Genomic DNA, 27,334 nt, shown 5'->3' with positions numbered 1-27,334 from the left:
ATTTGTAAACCATTATCTCACTGCAAGAAGAATTTGAATCAGGACAGATGGTGTTGGTCTCCTTCTGAAAATTATAATTTTATAATATTTTCCGATCCTTCGTCACCCTCGAGCAAAGGATTCTTTACCGATAGTTGAAATTCGACATCTAGCGTCATCTAGCGTCAGATGACGCTAGATGACGCTATAGCGCTAATTAGCGAAAATGCCGCCAATTGCATGGCACCCTTCCAATGTCGCCATCTATAAGCTCTGGATAACGCTATCTAGCGTCATATAACGCTAGTTACGCGACACTGTCGCCAGGCGACAGCTAGCGCTATTTTTATAGAAAATCCGGCCTTTTTGTGAGCGACATCTAGCGCCATCTAGCGCTATATGTCGTGACGACATCTGACGCAGCGACATCTAGCGCTAGATAGCACTAGATAGCGCTATCTAGCGGAGAATGTCGGTTTGCGACAGTTCACGCTATCTACTCCTATCTAGCAGGGACAAAAGAAAATCGCGATTATTTTGGCCAAAAATCACGATACCGCGATTTTTTGTCATTTTTATAACAGACGACACATAAAATTTGTCGCAAAGAGGGGGAAAATCGCGATCCCGTACATGCCGCGATTTCCTTTTGTCTCTGCTATCTAGCGCTAGCCGCTATCTAGCGCTAGATAGCGAAGAATGTCGGTTTGCGACAACTAACGCTATTTATATATCTAGCGGGCAATGTTGCATGTCGGATTGCGACAGTTAACGCTAGATAGCATTAGATAGCGTTAGATAGTGACTATCAAAGAATACTATTAGTTTTCTCCTTTTGACCACGGCCATTCTAGTATTATTATAAAAACACGTAAAAGTCGTATCTTTGATTAATGTTCTAAATACTAAAATATCAGCATAATTCAATAATTTAATAAATGTTCTAATTATTTTAAAATAACATAGCATTACAATCAATACTTTAATTCAGATTCATAAATTGTCCGTTATTTCAGACGATTAGTTTTTTCTCCTTTTTTGTTTTACCTTTTTTATCTTCTTTTAAATTTGGTTTTATAATTGTTAAATGCCTCTTTTAAAAGTTTGTATCTTTAAAACAGTGTTCATAATAATCAGCAAAAATAATAACGATACTAGTGCAGTGTCTAGTAATACCTTATTCAAAATCAGCCTTTCGATCAATGGTTTTCCAAAAAGTTATAAAAGAAATTGTGGGAATTTTTTTGATAATTTGAATAAGTTATTACCTTAACCACTTATAATTTAATGGGATAATCATCACTCATTATAAGTAAGTGTTTGTAAAGATAAGTAATCGAATCGAGATCATAATAATATAATATCAGCGTCAAATATACTTTATAAGCATGGAAAGAACCCCAATTCATTCGACCTTTTGTCTATATTATCATGAATTTATCATAAAATATCCTTCTAAGTACTCTGTTTTCTATTTACAGTGCTGGTCGTGGCTTTTAAAGGTATAAGCACGCCCAAATCGCAATAAAAGTTTGGATGGGCTCTGAAAGCAATCCACTCCTCCATTAAATTTACATATGATAATCATCACTTTTAACTTTCATAGTCAAACATTTCGTTCAAGATTTCTTGTTTTTATCTCCCTAGTTTTAGTTTGCTCGAAGGTGGTGCCAGTCGAAACTCGAAATGTAAAATTTCCTCTGATTGTGAATGTGATGTGCGATTTTCCTTACCCCAGATCAGTCTCCCAACAATTGAAGTCTTGCAGAAGGATGACGTAATTTATAACTAATTTTGTAAATGTCCCATAGCACGTCGTTACACATAGCCTCCAATACCTGATCACGTGACACGTGATATGCACGTGCGCGTGATATGCACGTGACATGATGACACGTGATAAATATTAAACCCCTCAGGTGCAATGGGAGGAAGCTCTCAGGAGATTGAGAACAACAGTGACGACGACAGTGGTTCCAGCCATATGTCGGTAGAAATTGGCAGCTCACATCCTAGCGAGATTAATGACCAGGTCAGTCAATGGTATTAGTTTTAGTTAAATATTTAGTGAAATTAGTAAAGCATTGTAATAACGTTAATGTGGGTCATGAATATTCGTAATTTCTATTGACAGCTATTTCCCTTTTGAAGTTAACAACAGAAACTGCAGTTTAGTGAGAAAGTACCTACAGACTATCGTCGCAGCATCTAACAGCTTATCATCTTTACATATTTATTAGTTTTTAATGTTAGTTATACTTATATTAAACAAAGGTGTAAACTTCCAGCTGAACAGACCTGGGTTAACTTAGATTTCGCTCAGGTAAATATCCACGGATCGAGAGGATCCACTCCGACCGAGTTCATAGCCCGAAAACACGGAGTAGAGCCGGAGGTACTGGCTGAACGTGTTAGAACTGTACTCAAATTCATGAACTCACGGTAAGTGGAATGCGATGGTTGGTTTAATATTGATTAAATAGCATTATAACCCGGATCTACTGAATAGTTTGATGTACAAATAGCAAATGATGGGTTCCAACTTCCGTTTATTTTCTTGATCTATTGACATTTGACAAGATCGACCATAGTAACTTACGATACAAACTTCCGTTCTAGCTTTCACTTTCGTTCTGAAGGTAGCAACCATTGTGTGATATCATATCATTAATAGTATCGTTCAGAATCTTAACAATGTACCTTTTCTCTCTCATGACAACTGCTTCTTCTTCTACAGAGACCAGAGACCGTTGTGGAACTACGAGCAGATCACTCCGCAGAATCTTAACATCGACAGTGTTCATCTCATGCACTCATTTCTAAACTCGGTAAATTATTGATATTTATACATTATTAATACTTTATACAATTATTAATACTTTATACAATTATTGATACTTTATACATTATTAATATGTACTTTATACATTATTGATACTTTATACATGTGTAATATAATGATGATTTATAATGCTTTTGGACTCGAAGGGAAACACACAACGTAAAGCTTGAAATTTTCGTAAAACTGAATCATTAGAGCCTCAAATTATTTGTTATATAGTAGTGTTGAAACTGATGATTTATACACTATACAGACTGTTTTCCTGTTCTGTCCTGTATTTTGATTTCTGTCGCTTAAATTTATTTTAAGGCGTATCTTATTTGTCGATGTTATTCAGGTTTTGTCTGTGTTTGACGCTCTCGTGGACATAGAGCTGAAAAAGGAGTTTTGTAAGGAAACCCTTAGTTGGGCGGTTCATTGTGGACAGAGACACTACGCTGGAAGAAGTTTCGAGGTTCGCCAAATGTTTTTATTTGAATTTTTGTTGTTTTTATAAAGAATCATCATGCAAAATTTGTACGTGGCGGCATACATACATACAAAAAAATCAAACATCTTTCAATAATAATAGAAATATTGCTTTATGTTTGAATATGATGACTAAATTCAAATGACGAAATAATTGATAAGTTGAATTTTCACTTTTTGATGTCCCTTTGAATTTATACTGTATGTACAATCTTTGTCACCCTTATTCTACATTTTGTAATACCCCATCCCACTCAGATATTCAGGTGTTTACAAACAGAACTAAGCAGTGAGTTCTTGCTAGAGGTTCTCCGACGCCTCATGGATCATGTTTGTGACATGGACGACTCCCAAACGGTAACTCTTCAATACATGATTTAAGTTAGCAATTAGAATATCAATATGACGTATGCTTTGTAAATATAAGAGGAACGTTTTGACTCAAACTGAGCTCAATTTTTAACCACATGCCAATTGGGTTCCCAATCAGCCCATTTACAAATGACCTCCTCAAACCATTATTGGTTTGATTGATCACTTGGTCGCCAATTTTTGGGTCACCCTGTATTATGAGGTTTTGAATTTTGATATACTAGGCAATGTTTCTTGTGCGAAGAAGAAAAACAACAGCACTATAATATTGTAAGTGATATAGACATCTTAAATTTACTATATACAGTAGTTGAGTAGTAGTCTCAATAGTCTTTATAGTCTATACAGTAAAATTCTTTGGTTCGTCTGAACATCAACCGATCTAACGAATCAAATTGTACATCGAAATTAATTATAAATAGAAACAATTAGACTTTGTCCTCAGTTTTTACTCAAATCGTTAATCCTGGATCATTTCTTCTGCTTTCATTTCATCGAATCCGTATGAATCTTCTGCATCACAAGGAAATTCAATGGTATCATTATCAGTCATCTTCTGAAACTCCTCTTGAATCTTTTTCTGGCAAGATAGATCGAACGGCTCCTTACTTATATCTTCATAGGTCCTAATAATGTCTTCAGACGTATTTCTGAAATGAGAGGTCATATCATCGCTACTGCACACGAAAATATTGTCATCCCTCCCGTCATCAATAGGTTCATAAAGATCGGACACGGAGACAAACTTCTCATAAACTGGTCCGAGAAGTGTAACACCAGGCTGCAGTTCCTCTTCAGGGTTGTCTGTCTCCACTTTAGTAGTCACCACAGCTGTAAACCAGTTGCTGTCACAAAAGTTGTGATCGTACGAGAGACAAACAACATAGATGTTATTCCTCCGGCCAACTTGGTTATGAGGAATGATAATATGACAAGATTTACTGTTGTTAGTGTTTGGGATACATTCCCGGAGTAAACAAATTGCTCGGACAACTTTGCCCACTTTTTTGCTTTTCTCCCATTTCTCAGGAAAGTATGATGGGTCTGCAACAACCTGTTTGCACTTGACCGTTATCCCCCGACAGTTCACACCATTAACTTTGCCATCGTCCCCCAATGCCACCCCCTTGAATCGCTTATCCAGGATCACTTTACCGCCGTGGTGACGGTGTATTCTGGAGAATTTATCTTGTACACTTGCTAGTTTTGACAGAGGGTACACAAACGGAGACCCTGAATTGAGGGTGAGAGATTTGGAGTAACTCTTATCCTGTTGATTGTATCTACGGCAGGTTGGTTGAGGTAATCATCATCTCTGTGAAGAGCGATGCAGTGACCAAGCAAATTTTGAATGTCAACATCATCCAGGTGGAACTTTTCATAGAGTTGACACATTGTAATATTGGTGATCCAATTTTCGGGGGTATATTTCCTCTAGACTAAGCACGAAATAGAGGAAATTTTGGAGGGCATGTTTCTTCGAGTTTTCCACTAAGAGACTCTCTGTTATCTCTACTTCAGTGAACGGAACTCTGTGGATCTCACCACCTATGTCACCTGTCTTGTACACGTAATATCCTTCAATATCCTTATACTCCATTCCTACTGCGTCCAGATCAAGCAGTTTAACCAACAGACCGTCCCTCAGCATCAACTTTGGAACCAGGTTCACGTTCCAGTTACAAACCTCCCCGTATTTGTACGAGATATCGCACTCCAAACTGCCGAAATACTCGCACAACTGCTGGAGGTTGAGGGTCGGACTGCCACCGCCGGGATAACCGTTCCTGTCGAGAAGCAGGACCTTTTTGTTGCTGATAACGGAGAGAAGTCCGCTTAGAATACACTGTTTGGGACCTGTCCCCTAGGATCACAACATCGTACTCCTCCGCCATTGTGGGGAAACTTACAGAACTAACAGAAACTTACAGAGACTTACTGAACTGCTTTACTGTCGGAAACAGAAATAAATGGAACCAAATTTTTGCTTGAGTGTATAGCGGTATGTCGGGTTTATGATCCGTTTACAAAGCTAATTAGTAGATCGATCACTCCATAATGCAAATATTTGCAATGTAATGATTGAGTATTCAATTTCATGTCTAATACGGTATCTAAACCGGTTTCACTGCCACAAAGACGTCGATGTAATCGAAACCTGTTTTGCCTCTGACTATCGTTAACGATTGAACGAAATGAAATACCACATACCGAAATGAAATACCACGTACGTATAGCCCCCTCCTATGCGACATTCGTGTGAGATAATCAATTCCAGAGAACCTAAAACATCTCGAAGACCTGACCCGTCGCGAGATTACGAGATTGGAGGCAAATCATTTTTATCAAGACTGGCATTCTCTAATCATGAAAACGTATTGACCCATCTAGAAATCACCCTACCATATTTTCACATTTCCAGGGTTACGTAGTGGAGTGTCTGTTGACGCTGGAATGTAACATCCTGTTACTCTCTGAGCGGATACATTCCGAGTTACTACCTCAGTTCAAAAGGTGAGTCTTCTTATTATATTCTTCTTCGTAGGGGGCTGTGGTCATTATCGCTATAAGATAGAGCATGAACACTGTAAGCCCTGTGCTTACCCCGGTAAAATATTTATTATTGGAGAAAAACGTCAAACTTTGTTTCTTCATTATCATACTATTATCATCCTATACACTGTAAAGTTTGTGGTAGGAAATGTTTAAACGTTTGTTAATTTAATTATGTGGATGAAAAACTAGAACGATCAGTAGTGTTCTAGCTGATTCAATTGACTTTAATTTGAAGCAAGAATGTTTTACCAAAACCTAACAATTGGATGTTATGGACTTTGGATAGCGTATATATGTTAACCCCGGTTGTGCTTTCCAACACTGATTTTTGGATTTTTAATTTCAATAGCAAAGTGTGATGAGACCGACAGAATATATATAACTATATAATAAATAGCTGTATTTGATATTTACCACATCATGAGTTGTAACCCATGAGTTACATCAAAACGTGTAATTTGTAACGTGAGAAAAGTAAAATAACGTGAAGAAGACCACAACAGGAGCGATGCCACAGCTGTAACAGCGCAGTGCCACCACCTCCCCCAGTGCTCCCACCCACTACACACCTACACTGGTCCACCCCTGAGTTCCTATATCTGGACCGTCTGCTCCGGGACTCTACCTTGCCACGTGATAGGATACATCCGGGAATGTTTGAGATACGAGATATGGATATCGAGGAGATTATGTTCGATATTTTTAAGTACGGTCCCCCAGTGATGTTGAACTGCAAACCTTGTGCTACCTTGTCCATTGTAACGAACTTTGCTTCGTTTGTTCAAGAAATATAAATGTGATATTTTGTATCCTCGTTTTATCAAGAAAATATGTGAAAATATGTGGAAATAGGTTAATCATATTATGTAACTCTACTTTCATTACAAAGTAAATCCCGCATCCTTTTTTAAATCGTCATTTCGTACTGTGATTTTTGATGTCCGTGTTGTATTTAATGTGTTATTGTATCAATACGTTTTCAGAACACCCTTCCACCAGTATTCAAAGTTTATGAATCGTTAATAATTTCAGTTTAGCGGGAAATAGAATAATACCCCGATGCAGCACAGTGCCCTCAAAACTTAGTACCAGTACCAGGTCTGCGCAGTATCACTGGAATATGGCCTCTGATTATCACTACTAGTGTGATTGACTAGTGTGATTGACTAGTTCGATTGACTTTGAATTCTTATCCCTCAGCAAAACATCTTTCTCGCCAAATTAAGCGACGTTTAAGTGGACAAGTGATTTTAAGTGGACAAGTGATTTTTTTGCATTATGGTAGCAATAGCTTATAGAGATGGCAGTAGATAATTAAATGAAAATGTCTTATAGAAAAAAGGTGTTTACCGAATGCCCCCTCCCTTCATATTCAACATTCTAACCCGATTCTTCCAGTAAAACGGATACGATAAAGAGACGCCCAATAGACACCCGGCGACACTCCAGCTGGGACGTTTTGCCACCAGGAACCAAGGTCACCTCCAAGCAGCACCTTCTGGGTGGTAGCACCGCTTCCGATGAAGTCAGGTTAGAGTTTAGGCATTTTTTATCAACCAAATTATTTCCATTTTTTGAGGATGTTAAATAATTATCAAACTTTTGTTCTTTTCTTGTTAATTGACTGGTATGTCACTATAGATATATCTTGTTATTGTTAATTAACTTTAAAATCTTAACCCACTAAACAACAACCACTCAAGTAACATTAATGTAAATAACATTAATGTAAATAACAGTAATGTAAATAACATTAATGTAAATAACATTAATGTAAATAACATTAATGTAAATAACATTAATGTAAATAATATAACATTAATGTAAATAACATTAATGTAAATAACATTAATGTAAATAACATTAATGTAAATAACATTAATGTAAATAACATTAATGTCAATAACATTAATGTAAATAACATTAATGTAAATAACATTAATGTAAATAACATTAATGTAAATAACACTAATGTAGATAACATTAATGTAAATAACATTAATGTAAATAACAATTTACAGAGGACGCTCGTCCAGTGAGCACAACAATCTCCGAGTTAAGGCGTACAGTCTGACCAGCTTCAGAGACTCATTCTCTCAGCTAGCAATAGAGTGCCTCCCTCAGGTTAGTGCCTCCCCCAGCTAGCAATAGAGTGCCTCCCTCAGGTTAGTGCCCCCCCAGCTAGCAATAGAGTGCCTCCCTCAGGTTAGTGCCCCCCGGCCCCCCCCCCCCCCCCCCCCCAGCTAGCAATAGAGTGCCTCCCTCAGGTTAGTGCCCCCCAGCTAGCAATAGAGTGCCTCCCTCAGGTTAGTGCCCCCCCCCCCCCCCCCCCCAGCTAGCAATATAGTGCCTCCCTCGGGTTAGTGCCCCCCCCCCCCCCAGCTAGCAATAGAGTGCCTCCCTCAGGTTAGTGCCTCCCCCAGCTAGCAATAGAGTGCCTTCCTCAGGTTAGCGCAAGTGGGATTAAATACTTGGGTTTTGCTGCTTATAAAGTGCTTCAATTAAGTTGACACGACATAAGATCCGAACAGACCAAATACAATTTACCTTATCGGATGTTTTTTGTCTTTTCGATGATTTTTTCGACATTATATTATATTACCCATGAATCCGTTTGACCTAATGTTAATCAATTTTACACACGACTTTCTTTTACGAACCTTCCCTAATTCCAACAGGAGTTCTCCCTAAAAGAGCTACTAACGGACGACGACCTCTTCGTAATATCCCGTGTATTCTGGTGCTCACTCTGCCTCAGTGAGAGTGATCTAGAACACGAGTTCTCGTTCGCCACACGGCTCATGAAATGCATGTTGGACTGTCTTTGTGTGTCTGATACCTACACGGAGAACTTGTTGGAGAAGGTTCTGGAGGAAATGAGCTGGAATAACTTCCCTGGAGTTATACATCTCTTTCTGAAGGGTGTTCCTACTCTTGGTTAGTCCTGATCTGTTATCCGGTATTTTGGGATGTTTTTAATGTTATTACTCTTTAAAAGTAATGAGCAGTTCTGATCCTCTAACGAATTGAACCAGCCCCTGTCGAATCCGCTATTGATCCCCATTCCGATTGCACAATTAATGAATGATTAGTTTATTAATTAATTAATGAAACTCTTCAATTTATTACTTCCTCCTCTTCAGATCTTAGTGAGCCAACTCTGGAGCTGCTGGCTAAACTCATTCCACTCAGCAGAAAGAAAGCATTCCGAGGGATAGACGACACGGCTCTACCTTTAACCATCCTGTCTTTACTGCCTAAACTTATTGCTTCTTATGATTCGTGAGTTTCTGTGATTTCTTAGTTTCAGCATTCGGAGTTCGTGCCGGTATAAGTGGGCCCTAGCTTTAACGTTTACCTCTATTTAAAAAAAACTTTTACCAGGTAATTCAAATCTAAAGAGTCGGTTGAATATTTTTTATTTATTGCACGATTCAAGAATGAAATATAGACGCATTAAATAATTGATTAATTAAATTAATTGATTGATTAAATACATTTATTTTCACAGGCCAGACGCGTTCTGTTGTAAGGTTGCGGAAGACATATCAATGATTTGCAGAGATTACGAACCTTTAAAAGACCTGGCTAAAGTAATGCAGATGTACATAGAGCATACTTACCCTAGGAACTGTCAGGTATTGTGAAAACTAACAATAATTAATAATTAACAATTAACAATTAACAATAATTAACAACTAACAATGATTAAGTTCTAACTTGTAGAACTTATAGTTCTGCCGTACTATGGTTTTTAAACTTCACATCTTCTTTGTTGTCACCATGCCATAACTAAAGTTTTTGATCGGTGATTGTACGTGATCAGTTAGTTGAACTAAAGTTGTGTTCTAACTACAAACCATTCCCACAGATGTGGATAGGAGCCGTGTGTAAGTACATTAACGACGCCTACATTGAGCACTGCCCGGACTTCCTGGTCTACCTGATAAACGTCCTGCAGAACGGACCCCATGACTACCATGAAGCTATCCTGAAGATAGTGTATCAGAGTATCAAGCATATCTTCCTCAACCACCACTTCATACCCATACACAACCCCAGGGTACTCCAGGTATGTGTACTTATTTCTCTAGTGTGACGTCATGACACGTGGTGTGACGTCATGACACGTGGTGTGACGTCATGACACGTGGTGTGACGTCATGACACGTGGTGTGACGTCATGACACGTGGTGTGACGTCATGACACGTGGTGTGACGTCACCACTTCATACCAGGGACAAAAGGAAATCGCGGCATGTACAGAATCGCGATTTTTCCCATTATTTGCGACAAATTTTATGCAAAGTTTAATGTATAGTCTGTTAAAAATCGCGGTATCGCGAATTTTGGCCAAAATAATCGCGAAATCCTTTTGTCCCTACTTCATACCCATACACAACCCCAGGGTACTCCAGGTATGTGGTGAATGTACTTTTCAATCATTACGGCTAATTCTGTGGTTTATTTGACTTTTTTGGTATGTTTCGGCGCTATATATCTAGTTTCTTATTTTAAGTAATCTCAGTCCAAGGAGATATTAGGAAATTTAATTGAAGGAAATGAATTAACAACTAGCAGCACTTTATATTTCTTTCAGGTGTTAGCTAAACATGAGTTCAGTACAACGCACGAGGATCAGCAGATACTAAAGCTTATTATCTCTCACTCCAGCACCATCAGGTTCAACCATTCGTGCAGTTTTAATTAGAAATTAATTGATTACACTAATTATAGTTCTATTCTTTTACTAATCTAAGCTTGCAGTTGCTGCTGGAGCACATCATTATTTACTGACATGGCTAACACAATTCAGCTTGCCGGTGGACACCGCTAATATTGACCACTATCGAGCCTCTCTAGGCGCATTCTCTCTCTTCGAACATGGACTACCTGAACTTCCTGGCCGGTCCATTCAGGTAACTAACTAACTAACTAACTAACTAACTAACTAACTAACTCACTCACTCACTAACTCACTAACTCACTAACTCACTAACTAACTCACTCACTCACTCACTCACTCACTTACTCACTCACTCACTCACTCACTCACTCACTCACTCACTCACTCACTCACTCACTCACTAACTAACTAACTAACTAACTAACTAACTCACTAACTCACTAACTAACTCACTAACTAACTAACTCACTAACTAACTAACTAACTAACTAACTAACTAACTAACTGCTCATATTTGTTTGTGCCACATTATGGCAGATGCAGGTTTTGTTAAAACTAATTAAAAAAAAGTAAATCACCAAACATTAGCCACTGGTTAAGTTTAATTTAAGAACTCTATAATCTATATTATATATTTAAAGTCACTATTCTGACGGTATATTAGAACTAGACAGAAACAAAGTGTGAAGGGCCTGAACGGAACCCCTCGGTTTCAGTTCCTTGTTTAACACTGAGAGTCTTCATCTCATGTCATGAATTTTTGGACAGTAATTTCCACTATAGCCTCAAATGTAATCTTGTGGAGTTGTGAAGTTATATCAAAACTTAAACCTCTATATCTATCCAGTTCAAGGTAGACTTCAAATCAGACTCCAGCCAGGAAGGCACCATGTCCTCGTCCACCTCGCAGCAGTCCCTAGCTAACTCTACACACAACCTGGTTCCCAGCACCAACTGGAGGCGACCTACTGTGTGTTTTAGGAAGTGCAGAGATCGCATTGCTAGCTTGCTCAAGTGAGAATGTTCAGAATGTTGTTCAAATTTCAAAACCATTTATTCGGATCAAGTTATCATCTATAAAGTAGTTACTTTTAGATGTCTTGTATGTACTAGGGGTAATTCGGGGATGAAGGTACGCTGTTAAATTAATTCGATAATTTGCATTGGTGCATATACATTATACGAAATGTATACAATGTATAAAATTTATTATACATTGCTTATTTCCTGATCATCTTCATATCAGGATATCCGGTGACATAGAGCAGACAAACTCGCTTGTGTTCAGTGCAGCTAGTGATTGTGAGATCTCTAAAGATATGTACCAGAGCACCAGTTCTTCAGATAGTGTTTCCGGAATGGAACCCAGCATTCCTCATGCTAACGTTAACCAGTGAGTGTGTGGTTAAGACTTTGTCATTCTGCTCACTGGATTATTGATAATGAGTATATCAACCAATTAGTTAATTGATTGAATAGACATTAAACAAATCTGGATACTGGTGAACCACATTTTTGACTGTTATGCAGTTATGTGTAAAAAAATATAGTTCACCTCCCCACCAGTATCAAAATTACAGATTGATAAAAATGTATTGACCATTTTTCTACCTTTCCCCACTTTTTTCCACATTTTTTCCACTCCAGGTCTAGTTCAATACCCAGTATACCGGATGACACAAGTCTGGCCGGGGCACTGAACCAGTTTGATTTTCTGAACGATGAGAACACTGCAGATGAAGGGAACGATACTGACTCTATCAACAGCAGCTGGAGGGGTGGACTCAATGCTTCAAGTGATTACCTAACACGTGACCTAACAGAGTCCACAAGTTATTTATTGTCGAATATCGATATGTTTAAATCCATTTTTGTGAACTGTTTTTATGTATGGATTACTATGAGGGAAATTTGTTTTGTCGACTGATAAGTTTCATCTGGACCTGTACCTGGCAAGTTCTATTCTCAGCCCTCAAAAATCCCCATCCATCTTGGATAATCCCGGTTTTTATTTCTTCACACTGCTTACCACCGGCTCCCCCCAATCACCAGGTTACCAGGCACATAGCAGAGACAGTAGTGTTGACTCGCTGGGAGGGGGCCGTGAAAAGACCCGGTTTAAAAGTATGCCTCACATGGAGAGAGATGAGCTGGATACTCCAATGAGACGGGCTGTCTCCACCATGTCTCCATCCAGACATGTTTATCCTGGCAAGGTAGATATTGCCATTGAGAGTGGATATAAAACTTGATTACGCTATTTTGTGTCCTTGTAATAATTTTGTGGCTGATGGTATCAGATCCTAAATGCTCGAAATCTCCGGTATCTTTTTGCTAGTTTAATATTACAATGTATCACGCTTCACAAAAACTCCAACACAGTCACAGTACGATGATGACAACATGACTACTGATTCCGAGTTGTCTGACGACGGACAGAACAACACTTTGAAGCGACCCCGCTCCTCGGCTTCGCCTCATTCGCGTCTCTACTCAAAACAGGTGAAGAGTTGTTTGCAGCTTTTTAATTTGGGTTTGATATAGTATGGGAATTTTAACAAATATAAGGCCTCATCTGTGCGAACATTTGTGGCATTTGATTTTCTACAAAAACTTGATTTAAAGTTTTATATCTGGAATGTAACTTCTTGTCTCCCTGTAGAAAAATAAGATAGAGGAACATGAAGACGATAGTTCAGACACCTCCAGCCCGGACGGACCTGACTCAGCCACACCTAAACTTGAATATTTTGACAGGTTTACTTCACTCCGTAACTTAACTGCCTAAACTAATTAAACTAGAATAATAGAAATATTTCAAATAGTTTACTTCATTCAGTAACTTTTTTGTTGAAATATTTGGATTAAAAATAGATATCGATACTGATAGGGAGCTGGGAGGTGAACCATGTTTGTTTTGACACGTGATTCTGTGTTTTGGTAAAAATATCCAGATTTGTTATCAAACAGAACTCGCAAAATCCAATGCAATACTTGTTATCTAATTTTATAATTCACCAAAAATACTCCCTCAGTTCAAGTTCAGATTTAGATGAAGAAGGAGGTGAAGGGCCGATGTCACCTCAAGCTCCGGACTTATTTGTCCTACCCCCCTCTCCTAACTACTGCAACTCTGTCGAGTTAAAATGGCTTGACTCTGTCACTGACTTGGTTTGTGCTTAGTTTTACCTTTTGCTTAGTTTCCATGTGAAGGGGAATTCAAATTTACAGCAATAATATTAAATTGTTTTTAATTAGGTAGGGGGGGTCCAAGGGGAACTTTGGGGAACTTTGGGAAAGTCCCCCAAGATTTCTGAAGTTCCCCAAAAAAAAGTTCCCCAAAACTCCCCAAAGTTCCCCAAAATTCCCCAAAATTATTCAAAATTATTTAAAATTATTCAAAATTATTCAAAATTATTCAAAATTTCTCTAATATACATTAATACCCATTAATGTTAACATGTATGTTATTATAAGGTATAATCTTAACTTACTTGTTGATACTTGCAGCATGATAATTTGTTTGGCATTATAATTTTTTTGGGGAACTTTGGGGAACTTTGGGGAACTTTGGGGAACTTTGGGGAATTTTGGGGAACTTTCTGAAGTTCCCCAAAAAAAAGTTCCCCAAAATTCCCCAAAATTATTTGTTTCATTGATAATTTTTTGGGGAACTTTGGGAAAGTCCCCCAGGTTTCCTGAAGTTCCCCAAAAAAAGTTCCCCAAAACTCCCCAAAGTTCCCCTTGGACCCCCCCTAGGTAATTACCCTTTAAGAATAAGGGGGCCGGGGGGTCTTCATCAAAATTCTCTTGAAATTGACTTTATAGTTGTTTCTGGTAGAGGGGAGTGATATCTACCAGCTGCTTTTGGTCCCATGGAAAAATATTGTTCCTAGCCGAAATTATCGCCGGTCCAAGGTCAGCGCTTATGTGTAATTGTAGTGCGCGAGCGATTTTCAATCGCAAATTCTGAAAATCGAGTCGGTTTTTTACGATTTTTGGAGGTCCAAGATTTTCAAAATTGAATAAAAAAATTTTAAAGGCCTATCTCAAAATTTTGTATGATCCATCTCTTCTAAATGGTCCCTAGAACATATCCTGAAAGTTTCAGGGTGATTACTCAAAAAATGTGGGAGAAGATAGATTTTTAGACTCGATTTTCAGAAATTGCGATTTAGAATCGCTCGCGCAATACAATTACGCATAAGCGCTGACCTTAGACCAGCGATAATTTCGACTAGGAACAATATTTTTCCATGGGACCAAAAGCAGCTGGTAGATATCACTCCCCTCTACCAGAAACAACTATAAAGTCAATTTTGAGAGAATTTTGATGAAGACCCCCCCGGCCCCCTTAATTGATTTCCAGGCCTTAATTATCAAAACTGTTTGTTGTTGTATCATTGCAGGACTAATTCTAAATTATGTATCCCTTGTATTATACCACATGTCTCACAGATAAGGAACACATCAAAAGACCTAGACTGTCACATTATTCTTATCTTCCAACGAATAGTCAAATGTCACCTCCTCTTTCTCCGAGAAACCCTGACCTCCTCTCTTGATGGCTTCTCTCACGCCCTCCCCGAGGAGATACTATCCGTCTTCAACCAGTGTCTCTCCACCTTTAACATCCTAGAAGTACCCTTCATTTTCATAGACAATGTTCTGTTGAAACAGGAATATGTCAAGAACAAGATCCAGTATCACATATTGGAATCCCGGGATAAGATAGAATATCTGGCAAAACATCAGCTCATCACCGCCCAAGATATCAGATCTCTGGCTGGACACTCCTCTGGCGGTCCCAAAAACATGTCGAAACAAAACCTCAAAGCCAAGCGGAGGATAACTCAAGTTTGTATGGACCTCCAGGCGCTTCATTTTCAATATTGCTCGCTGTACAGGACGTTTTCAAATGTTGTGGACCTGGTTTGTGAGTTGAGGAAGGAGGAGAGTGCTTTGGATTTGTCAGATTATGTCAGTGATCTTGCTAGCAGACTCTTCCAGGTAAACATTTTCTTATAATAATAATAATAGAAAATTTAAATTTAATAACACTACTTTTAAGATAAAACTTATACTCAGCAATGTTTAAACTAGTCATCCCAGAATTTAACTTTAATACTAGGTATTAGGAGGTGTTTCTTTATCACGACGATTCACGACCACTAACCGGTCTTCTCATTCCGAATTATCATTCCTGTTATCTCTACTAACTACTCCAACTTACACCACAATTTAAACTCGAACTATATCCCAAGGCTCAAATGAACCCTGACATAGCGTCCTTGTCATCGCACAGTGACAAGTCCCTCCCTCGCGACATCTTCACTCTGGATCCTCTACCTGAACAAGGAGTAGATTCAGAACAAGCTCCCTCCCCTGGCACCTCTCCCAGATCCAACGGTATTTTAAACGTTTTTACTTGTTATTTTAAATATTTTAGTTGTTATTCGGGGAAATTGGTAGATCACCGACCGGCTATAAGCCGGTTATAAGCCGGCTATAAACCGGCTTATAGCCGGCTACAATTTTTATAGCCGGCTATAAGCCGGCTTATAGCCGGTTAGTAGCCGCTTACATTTGTTGTTGAGCGACGGCTATTAGCCGGTTATAACCCGGCTATTAGCCGTTTAGGTATCGGCTATAAGAAATTCAGTGAAAACGGCTATTAGCCGGTTATAAGCCGGCTATTAGCCGTTTAGGTATCGAAAGTGGTTATAAGCCGGCTATAAGCCGGTTATAAGATATTAACTCAACTTCATCGTACTGAACGATAGTCAGGAGCCGGCTATAAGAAATTCAGCGAAAACGGCTATTAGCCGGTTATAAGCCGGCTATTAGCCGTTTAGGTATCGAAAGTGGTTATAAGCCGGCTATAAGATATTAACTTAACTTCATCGTACTGAACTGAGTTAATATCTTATAACCGGCTTATAGCCGGCTTATAACCACTTTCGATACCTAAACGGCTAATAGCCGGCTTATAACCGGCTAATAGCCGTTTTCACTGAATTTCTTATAGCCGGCTCCTGACTATCGTTCAATACGATGTAGTTGAGTTAATATCTTATAACCGGCTTATAGCCGGCTTATAGCCGGCTTATAACCACTTTTAATACCAAAACGGCTAATAGCAGGCTTATAACCGGCTAATAGCCGTCGCTCAACAACAAATGTAAGCGGCTACTAACTGGCTATAAGCCGGCTTATAGCCGGCTATAAAAATTGTAGCCGGCTATAAGCCGGCTTATAGCCGGCTTATAGCCGGTCGGTGATCTACCAACTGGCCGTTATTCGAAGAGAGATACATATAATTCATCGCGAAGAACTGTGCTGTAAAAACGTTTCGTGATGGGATACTTTCCCATATCAATGTTTTCTCTCTAGCCACTATACATTAAAATTAAACTTACGTTCCCCAGGATCAATACCAGAAATAAAGCACACCAAGCTGTCACGGTCACGTGACCCCAGCAACGAACGGTCACGTGAACCCAGTAACGAATCTTCCAGAACGCGAGGAAGCGAATCTTCCAGAACAAGGGAGAGCAGTATCGGAGCTCCTTCTGCCGTTACACTAGTAGTGGAGACAGTTCAGACACCAGAAGTACCCGTAGCGTCTGTATTACCTGTAGATGTCCCTGTGATTAATATTGGGTCTGCTACAGTGAACAGACCTAATCATAAAGGTTAGGCTTTCTTCTAATAGTATTTGGCAGTTGTGAATGAATATACATGATATACATTATTATTATGTACATAATTTTTGGCATTTTACTCAAATCAGCCCCAAAAATATTACCCCAGTCATCGTGGTTAAATATGAACTTACTGAAATTTAAATTATTCTTATCATTTACCAAATACTTTGAACCGTACATCCTACAGATAAGAAGCGTATGTCACATAGACGGGGTTACAGCGAAGCCAACATTGAGATGTTCAAAAGTGTTCAGTTAGAGTTCACTGAAGGTATCAACAAGTCGAGTGTTTCTCAGTATAATCTCAACATCAACCCTACTGCTACCTCTCCTACTTCACCTCCCAATATGGTAATTATCTTAATTATTATCTGATAATATCCTAATTTTATTTTACTTCTTACATCTATTCTACTAGATTTAACAAGGTTTTTGTATTATCATGTAAGTATCTATTTGTAAATTTTTCAGAACTTTAAAACTATTCTCGGGCATTCTCGATTCAGCGTCTGAGTCTTCCTGTGTTGATAGAATCCATCTATAATTAAATCCGAATTATTGACACAAACATAGCCCAAATAACTCCTACCTATCCTAGGGACTAACATACTCGGACTCAGTGAACAACATCCACCTGTCCCAAGTAGAATTAAGAGTTGAGAATATCGGACAAGATGGTGTGTCGGAGGATGATACGAGTTCCGTGGTCTCTGAAATTCCTCCCCCGCTCACCCCCGGTAGGGAAATAGCTTGGTTTTTACCAAGGCCCTTATTTGTGTGGGTTAAAAACACAGAATTATAATTCCGGGTGCAAAATGTTTGGCAAGTTTCCATAAACGATATTTTATGATCGGCGCCGATAATCGCTTATTGAGCGCTTTCTCGGCGCTTTTTTTTTAAAAACCGTTTATAATCGATTTTTTTACGATTATAAACGGTTCAAAAAAAATCGCTTATAATCGATTATAATTGATGTCATAATTCAAAAAAGCGCTTTTTTTATTTAAAAGCGCTTATAAGCGCTTTTAAGCGCTTACTAGCGTCGCTGAGCGATTTGAAAGCGGTTTTCCAGTAGGATTGGCGCCAAAAACGGGTGGATAAGCGGTTGGCCGGATAAGCGATTCGTAGGCGCTTTTTTGAACCATTTATAAGCGATTATAAGCGCTTATAATTGGGGTGCAATTTAGCTGTTTGTAAAGCGCAAATAAAGCGCTTATAAGCGCTTTTAAAATTGAGTCAGGAAAACGCTATATTACATCTTATAACCGCTTATAATCGATTATAAGCGTTTTTTTAGAAATCGCTTATTACGGCTAATTCATCGCTATTTTACCGCTTTTACCGCTTTTCCTATCATCCATGGCCAGGTGAGCAGGAATTAAAAAGCGCTTATAAGCGCTTTTTCGATGCTGCCCCTAACCTGGTCGGAACGGGGTAGTGCCCGGAATTTAAAAGCGCTTATAAGCGATTTCTCAATTCCCCTTAACCTGGTCGGAACTTGCATGTGCTTTTCTGAGCAACCTGGGGTGCACCGGCAGAGTCAGGATTTAAAAGCGCTTATGATCGCTTTTCTACCACTTTTCCTATCACCCATGGCATGGGTTGGCAAGAATTATAAAGCGCTTATAAGCGTTTTTCAATGCTGCCCCTTTTTCAATGCTGCGCTTATAAGCGATTTCTCAATTACCCTTAACCTGGTCGGAACTGGAGAGTGCCCACTTGCATGTGCTTTTCTGAGCAACCTGGGGTGCACCGGCAGAGTCAGGATCTAAAAGCGCTTATAGGGGCTTATGATCGCTTTTCTACCGCTTTTCCTATCACCCATGGCCTGGTTGGCAAGAATTATAAAGCGCTTATAAGCGTTTTTTCAATGCTGCCCCTTACCTGGTCGGAACGGGGGAGTGCCCGGGATTAAAAAGCGCTTATAAGCGCTTTTTCAATGCTGCCCCTAACCTGGTCGGAACTGGAAATCAGAGTGCCCGCTTATAAGTGCTTTTCTGAGCAACCTGGGGTGCACCGGCGGCGGCAGAGTCAGGATTTAAAAGCGCTTATGATCGCTTTTCTACCGCTTTTCGTATTACCCATTGCCTGGTTGGCAGGAATTAGAAAGCGCTTATAAGCGCTTTTTCAATGCTGCCACTAAACTGGTCGGAACGGGGGAGTGCCCGGAATTAAAAAGCGCTCATAAGCGCTTTTTAAATGCTGCCCCACTTTTTAAATGCTGCCCCACCTCTTGGTGACACAGAGGCGGTACTTGTGCGAAAAGATGCTTGCAGCCTGGGCACGGATCTAAGCAATTTTATATTGGGTGTCAAAATTTTGTCCTCATATCTGACGTCGCGCGTGGACACTGCGGGCGCGCGCACGAAGGCGAGTTGATGGATATGTGCTTTTCTTTACTTGTTTTTATTAAAATCTAGACACTTATTTTACTTCGGAGTATTCCAACAGCCATATTGTTACACAAGTGCAACCAGCCAATTACAGGAAGCCGAAGGATTTGTTTTTAGCCAGTGACGGTTAAGGGGCTGCATAGACCACTCACGATCCTTAGTTGAATGTCAACGACACTCACCCCACGACCAGGCAGGCAGTGGGATTTGAACCCGCAACCTCACGATTGCAAAGCTGGCTAACCAACTGCGCTACCTGGCCGTTAAACAAGTGGCGCGAATTTTACCAGGGGACCCCATGCAAGCTAGTATGTTCATAGGCATAGCCTGTCGTAATTAAACCCTCTAAAACGCGCAAATAGGCGTGTTTATGCGATTTTACAATCAAATAATCAGATTTTACAATCTAACTCAGCGCGCGGCTCCTGTAGCGCATACGTCACTTCTTTTTTATTGGTAGTTGGCGTGCACGTGATCTTTTGCGCGGCTGTAATTGGTTCTGAACGATCACGTGAATGCTAGTCCAATGAGCATTCGCACTTTTTTAGGGCGATGAAAGTCGTAATTCACTCAGCCCGAATAAAGATTTGGCGGAATGCGGAATGACAGGCTGAGCGCCGCCCAGTAACGCGAATTCACCTAACCATATGCTTTCGCGCCGCTGCGGGGGCGCTTGTTTCACAAGCGCCCTGTCACCCGATCTTGAGGTGACGTACGATGCACTTCGTTAAACAAACCAATTAATACGTTGTGTTCTCTGTTTCCCGCTAGGCTCATTGGACCAGGTGAGCTTGCATGCTTGTGAATGTGATAGTAAGTACAGCTGTACTGTAGTTTATACCTAATTACCCCTACTGCAGAAACTGCAAAGTGCGGGAAATTTTGGGAACCAATATATGGTTGCCAAAATCGATGGAGGGTTGGCGGCTAGATCAAAGCTCAACGGCTCTGGATTAGGGTTGTCATACGTTGTATGACCCGCCGCGCACGAAGTGCGCGGCTCCCCCTGTATCGTCGAAGACGATACAGGGGGTCATAGCCGTTTTGCAAACAATAACAAACCAAAAGGGAACTCAGTCGGTTCCCTCCATAATAAAGCGCCGCGCCATCCGTATTTGTGTTAAATATTTGTGTGTCGCCAATACGAAATGCTTGCGGAGAACATGTTTGTGGCTTTAAGTTGGATCCAGCTTTATTAATTCTAAATTCGATTTACGAGTTCTTCTCGTACAATTGCACCTGAGATTTCTCGCAAATCTCGCAATTCGGATGACACCCACTATAGTGAAGCGACCGTGGGGGTCACCACGTGATACAAGCACTACCTATCTGAATAGAGCAACGGAAGCACGAAGGCACATGGTTAGGTGCAAAATAATCGAACATGCAGAAACTCTCAGCTTTATTGCATTGTATATCATGTGTACGCTTATTTTTGTATAAAAACCGGCTCTTGCTAATTCGCTCGCCAAAAAATTTCACGTGACCTTGGTTTTTATGGTTTTGCAGCCGTACAAAACAATTTTACATAAACCCTAATCCCAACCATAACCCCGAAGCTATCCATAACCCGCATACCACAACCCAAACACTAACATGAGCCCTAAACAATAGGGGGTGCACGATAAAAATAAACTTGCTCGGATTTTTAAAATTGTTGTACCATTGTTTTCTAGAGACTGTGAGAATTTTCACAGTACCAAATTTGTTATACCTTTTTGGAATGATCAGTGAGTTTCGCCTAGGTGCCATATTTGATGGTGCGCGGCTTTTGGAGCAAAATTAGGTGTAAAAGTTGCGTAATTTGACGAAATTCGTTGATTTTTGTCGTATTATTCTATCATATCTTCGGTTCCTGAACATGAATCATGCTGAAAATTTGTCAGAACCTTACAATCATACTTAACTACCGAACCTAATTTAGTTGGGAGAGATTGGCCTTGATTAAGAGGTCTAAAAATGACAAAATAGGTATAAATCCGTTGATAACTCAAATTCTGACCATCGAAATTGATCAAACTAATTTAGTTTCAGTAGAACACAAGTGTTTACGTACGCTGACCAAATTTCAACAAAATTGTTATATGGGAAGTATTATAACTTTTTGATTGTTTCCAAAATAATGTGCTGGCCGAAATAAGAGCTTAAAAACCATTCAATGGTCAGTGCGCGCGTCTTACGGTCGATGGCGCACTGCCTATAACCAATCGAAATCATGTTTTACTAGCCTGTCACGTGACTAACACGGTTTTTGCCCATGTAACTCTCCAGGGAAATATTTTTACCCTACGTCATGGCGGGTGATTCGGGATCAGCGTCCAAAAATACACCGATTTCGTAGGAGCAACTCAAACGCACAAGCTGGCGCGGTTTATTTGTTGCAGTTTTACTATCTAATAACCAAATTTTACAAGCTATCTCAGCACGCCTGCACGCGCGCGGCTTTACTAGCGTATATATACATTACTTTTTTTCCTATTGGTACTCAGCGTGCACGTTTGTTTTTATGTCTAGGCAGTGCGCCATCGACAATAAGACGCGCGCGCTGACCATTGAATGTTTTTTTAGCTCTTATTTCGGCCAGCACATTATTTTGGAAACAATCGAAAAGTTATAATACTTCCCATATAAAAATGTTGTTGAAATTTGGTCAGCTTACGTAAACACTTATGTTCTACTGGACCTAATTTAGTTTGAGCAATTTCGATGCTCAGAATTTGAGTTATCAACGAATTTATACCTATTTTGTCATTTTTAGACCTCTTAGTCAAGGCCAATCTCTCCCAACTAAATAAGGTTCGGTAATTAAGTATGATTGGAAGGTTCTGACAAATTTTCAGCATGATTCATGTTCAGCATTCAGGAACCGAAGATATGACAGAATAATACGACAAAAATCAACGAATTTCGTCCAATTACGCGACTTTTACACCTCATTTTGCTCCAAAAGCCGCGCACCATCAAATATGGCACCTAGGCGAAACTCACTGATCATTCCAAAAAGGTATAATAAATTTGGTACTGTGAAAATTCTCACAGTCTCTAGAAAACGATGGTACAAAAATTTTGAAAATCCGAGCAAGTTCATTTTTATTATATCGTGCACCGCCTATTATGTCCACGATTGATTATGAACAAGTACGTGAATGCTGGTCACGCACACACTAACTTTCAATGAGCACCGCACTTTTTTCAGACGTCGTGATTCGCTCAGCCTGACTAGAGATTCCTTGGAATGACATGAACAAGCCTGTCATACTCGTTGACAGACTGAGCGTGGCCCAGCGCAATAATTTAATTTCATATACTATATTTTTCTTTTGCAAGTTCTGAATGTGAAGTGTGTATGACTGATGACGCAGCGCGCATCGACCGCCACCAGGACAACCACCACCATTAACAACATATATATAAACGCTTGCAAGCGCTTTACAATTTCTGACAATTATTGTCGGAGAACTTTGCCGCGCCGTGCACTTAGCTTTCTTGCTTGGCTTCTAGATCGCCAGTCAAACAACTATGTTTAAATCCATGTTGATAAATGATCGATAAATCGGTAAAAACCAGCAATAAAAAGTGATTGTAATCGCTTATAACCGCTTTTAAAATCCTTAGGGGCAGCATTAAAAAAGCACTAAGCGCTTTCTAATTCCTGCCAACCAGCCCATGGGTGATGGGAAAAGCGGTAGATAAGCGATCATAAGCGCCTATAAGCGCTTTTAAATCCTGACCCTGCCGGTGCACCCCAGGTTGCTCAGAAAAGCACATACGAGTGGGCACTCTCCAGTTCCGACCAGGTTGAATGTTGAAGGGAATTGAGAAATCGCTTATAAGCGCTTTTTAATTCCGGGCACTCCCCCGTTCCGACCAGGTTAGGGGCAGCATTGAAAAAGTGCTTATAAGCGCCTTTTAATTCCGGGCACTCCCCCGTTGCGACCAGGTTGGTTTCTAATTCCTGCCAACCAGGCCATGGGCGATAGGAAAAGCGGTAGAAAAGCGATCATAAGCGCCTATAAGCGCTTTTAAATCCTGACTCTGCCGGTGCACCCCAGGTTGCACAGAAAAGAACTTATAAGCGGGCACTCTGATTTCCAGTTCCGACCAGGTTAAGGGGAATTGAGAAATCGCTTATAAGAGCTTTTAAATTCCGGGCACTACCCCGTTCCGACCAGGTTAGGGGCGGCATTGAAAAAGCGCTTATAAGCGCTTTTAAATTCCGGGCACTCCCCCGTTCCGACCAGGTAAGGGGCAGCATTGAAAAAACGCTTATAAGCGCTTTCTAATTCCTGCCAACCAGGCCATGGGCGATAGGAAAAGTGGTAGAAAAGCGATCATAAGCGCCTATAAGCGCTTTTAAATGCTGACTCTTGACTCTGCCGGTGCACCCCAGGTTGCTCAGAAAAGCACATGCAAGTTCCGACCAGGTTAAAGGGAATTGAGAAATCGCTTATAAGCGCTTTTAAATTCCGGGCACTACCCCGTTCCGACCAGGTTAGGGGCAGCATCGAAAAAGCGCTTATAAGCGCTTTTTAATTCCTGCTCGCCTGGCCATGGATGATAGGAAAAGCGGTAAAAGCGGTGAAATAGCGATGAATTAGCCGTAATAAGCGATTTCTAAAAAAACGCTTATAATCGATTATAAGCGGTTATAAGATGTAATATAGCGTTTTCCTGACTCAATTTTAAAAGCGCTTATAAGCGCTTTATTTGCGCTTTACAAACAGCTAAATTGCACCCCGATTATAAGCGCTTATAATCGCTTATAAATGGTTCAAAAAAGCGCCTACGAATCGCTTATCCGGCCAACCGCTTATCCACCCGTTTTTGGCGCCAATCCTACTGGAAAACCGCTTTCAAATCGCTCAGCGACGCTAGTAAGCGCTTAAAAGCGCTTATAAGCGCTTTTAAATTAAAAAAAGCGCTTTTTTGAATTATGACATCAATTATAGTCGATTATAAGCGATTTTTTTTGAACCGTTTATAATCGTAAAAAAATCGATTATAAACGGTTTTTTAAAAAAAAAGCGCCGAGAAAGCGCTCAATAAGCGATTATCGGCGCCGATCATAAAATATCGTTTATGGAAACTTGCCAATGTTTTTATATTTTTATAAATAGATGCAGCAAAATGTTTCCAACTGAAACATCATTGTCTTTTCCTTACTAATAACGACACAGGAACAGAGCCTATTTCTGAGCAAGACTTCCCTCTACCACCTCCCCCGAACGAAGCCTACTACACATCCCCCCAAATAGCTCGCAGAGAGATAGAACGCGGAATCCAACATGCTCCCAGCACCGGTAAGGGGTCGTAATCACTTTTTGGCAAATTTGTAACCCCGTCCCCCCTCCGACCCTTCGTAATCATTTTTACACATAGCTATTGTGTCAAAATCACACTAGCGTAATCATTTCGAAACCCCCCCCCCCCCCCTCCCCCTCGGCTGATTGCGTAATATGTGAAGATGTGAGCGACCCCTAAGTTTCGAAGAGTCTAGGACAACTCACTTACTTGGGAATTAACAGCTCACCTTGTTGATCAATTTTGATGCCTAGATCTAGGCTGCGTATTTACACCTGATCTGTTCATGTACTTGCCTTATGTACCCCTCGACCCTCGTTGCATGTATTCGGCACACACTTCTCACGGGTTTCACGACGCGTCCTTATCCGAATTTGGTTACCAAAAAACGACTGTTGTCCGAATTGTAAAGACTATAATATCTTCATGTAATTTTGTTACAGAGTCGATTCCAGAAGAAGAGCTAGACGAGAGCTTGTACACAGAGATGGGAGAATTAAAACTGCTGTCTCAGTTAGAACTGGAAGAGAGAAGATCACGTAAAGGTTCGAGTAATGAGGGGTCGCGTCACTCCCGGACTAGTTCCACTAGTGGACCTCACTCCACGTCATTCTCTTCTGAGGATAGTTGTGAGGTAAGCGCGTCTCTTGAATTTTAATACTCTAAAATAATTGGCTCGAGAATATTCCTGTTTTGTCCATCGAGCGAATAGGAACACATAATTGTAATATTTTAGGTAGTTTATCTAAAAATCAGTAAAAATGTGCCGAAGGAAATTCATGAATACAACAGATCACAACTCCACTTCTACTTAGGTAAAGATCCAATACTTGGAGCACATAATTGTAATACCTCAGGTAAAGATCCCAATACCTGGAGCAGAGCAGGAAATGGTAGACTGCACCCTGACCAGCACAGCCCTGCAACTCTCCCCCAGTAACCAAACCATCACTGGCATGTCCCCCACCATCTACACCGGGATCATGTCATCACTAACTGACTCGCAGTGCATCGTCTTTATTAACGACCACATCAACGCTGTAGCGGATACCGCTGCTATAGAGACCCTGCACCAGGCTCGGTCTAGGTTCGGCGGGTTTTATTTCGGTACTAATGAGTGTGAGGATACGTTGACGCTGGTCGGGATTTTCTGTCAGCACGGGACGATCCCTGGGACAAACGGGACAGCAGGGAAAGTCGCCTTGTGGGGGACGACTTGTGAAGACTTGGTGAAGACCACTCTTATGACTGACACGCTTCATTTAGAGAACGCTATGAAGTCGTTTACTTGAGCTCATTTCACTGATTGAGATGTGAAAGGTTGTGATGTCAAAGTCCAGTAGAAAATTAAGATCGGTGTGATTTGAACGACGGAACCTCAGATTTAAAATTGAGGTCAAGATCACAATCAAACATAAGACTAGCATTGCTGGAGTAGCAAGGACCTTAAAGTTAACTAAATGCTAAAGATTTTTCGTTACTGAAGTCTGTTTTCTGACGTCATAGATAGAATAGGGTTAATTTTTATACTGATTCAGTTTCAAGAAAATAAAATGTACGGCAAGTTGATAATTATGGAATCGAATTAGTGTATAATTAATGATAAATAAAACTAATACCATTGATGTATTTATTTTCTTTTAAACTGTGATTGGAGCTGGTCAGCATTACGAGTTTAAACCAGGCTCGTAGCCAGGGAGAATTTTAGAGATTCGTGAATCTAACTCCCCAAATAGTCAATACCTTTTCTGGCTTAAATACATTTTGTAGGTACAATCTAATTGTTAGATCCGATTTCTGATTTTACATTTTAAATCTTTTGATTGCAAGAGTAAAATAAGCAACTGGATCTCCCTTTGATTACTTTTTGCTTCAGCTCTAGTTCCAACGCCAATTTAAATTCAAGATGTTCAGATTTTTTCACTATTAGAAATTTCACTATATAGAAATTTATCTGTAAACGTAATGATATATTTGTTCAGTATTCGAAGTTGAGTAACTGTAATATTTTGAAATGTTTTCTATCATA

At 40.0% G+C, this 27,334-nt stretch overlaps 2 protein-coding genes across 8 annotated transcripts in view; one reads left to right on the top strand and one right to left on the bottom strand.

The window, feature by feature from the left end:
- The window catches only part of LOC134824671 (protein salvador homolog 1-like), a 201,861-nt gene that overhangs the window by 51,346 nt on the left and 123,181 nt on the right, over positions 1 to 27,334 (bottom strand). For 2 of the 4 annotated variants that reach the window (XM_063836634.1, XM_063836638.1), the window contains exon 1: positions 3,020 to 3,042. The exons of the other annotated variants lie outside the window; for them this stretch is intronic. The gene's annotated coding sequence lies outside the window, so the exon portion shown is untranslated. Of the gene's footprint in view, positions 1 to 3,019; positions 3,043 to 27,334 lie in introns of those variants that run through there. 4 annotated transcript variants of the gene reach the window in all.
- LOC134824665 (protein furry homolog) lies at positions 1,897 to 27,334 on the top strand. 4 transcript variants are annotated; one of them, XM_063836627.1, is made up of 30 exons: positions 1,897 to 2,011; positions 2,303 to 2,421; positions 2,717 to 2,807; positions 3,159 to 3,275; positions 3,548 to 3,646; positions 6,084 to 6,175; positions 6,721 to 6,923; positions 7,616 to 7,747; positions 8,239 to 8,341; positions 8,896 to 9,154; positions 9,361 to 9,499; positions 9,729 to 9,855; positions 10,089 to 10,289; positions 10,818 to 10,900; positions 11,034 to 11,136; positions 11,752 to 11,918; positions 12,151 to 12,297; positions 12,552 to 12,700; positions 12,957 to 13,120; positions 13,287 to 13,406; positions 13,567 to 13,661; positions 13,940 to 14,075; positions 15,363 to 15,914; positions 16,169 to 16,313; positions 17,333 to 17,599; positions 17,799 to 17,962; positions 18,210 to 18,348; positions 25,182 to 25,304; positions 25,749 to 25,939; positions 26,163 to 27,334. In XM_063836627.1, exons 7-30 carry the CDS (start codon positions 6,871 to 6,873, stop codon positions 26,595 to 26,597), a joined length of 4,194 nt encoding a protein of 1,397 aa, XP_063692697.1. In that variant the 5' UTR covers positions 1,897 to 2,011; positions 2,303 to 2,421; positions 2,717 to 2,807; positions 3,159 to 3,275; positions 3,548 to 3,646; positions 6,084 to 6,175; positions 6,721 to 6,870; the 3' UTR covers positions 26,598 to 27,334. The 4 variants fall into 4 exon arrangements, with proteins under 4 accessions (XP_063692697.1, XP_063692695.1, XP_063692694.1 ...); XM_063836625.1 differs by lacking the exon at positions 6,721 to 6,923 and adding an exon at positions 7,250 to 7,315 and having other exon boundaries at positions 1,903 to 2,011; XM_063836624.1 differs by having other exon boundaries at positions 1,903 to 2,011; positions 6,711 to 6,923.

The sequence above is a fragment of the Bolinopsis microptera genome, chromosome 13, assembly GCF_026151205.1.
Source record: "Bolinopsis microptera isolate Bmic1 chromosome 13, MBARI_Bmic_1.0, whole genome shotgun sequence".
NCBI classification, from domain to species: domain Eukaryota; kingdom Metazoa; phylum Ctenophora; class Tentaculata; order Lobata; family Bolinopsidae; genus Bolinopsis; species Bolinopsis microptera.
Note: the sequence above shows the minus strand (reverse complement) of the source record. Positions and strands in the feature narration are given on the sequence as shown.

Bases quoted from the DNA above. Each gene is read 5' to 3' on its own strand.
- LOC134824665 (XM_063836624.1), top strand. From the start codon at position 1,904: ATGGGAGGAAGCTCTCAGGAGATTGAGAACAACAGTGACGACGACAGT. The intron at 12,298-12,551 runs GTGAGTGTGTGG...TTTCCACTCCAG, and splicing joins CCTCATGCTAACGTTAACCA to GTCTAGTTCAATACCCAGTA. The intron at 25,940-26,162 runs GTAAGCGCGTCT...GTAATACCTCAG, and splicing joins CTTCTGAGGATAGTTGTGAG to GTAAAGATCCCAATACCTGG.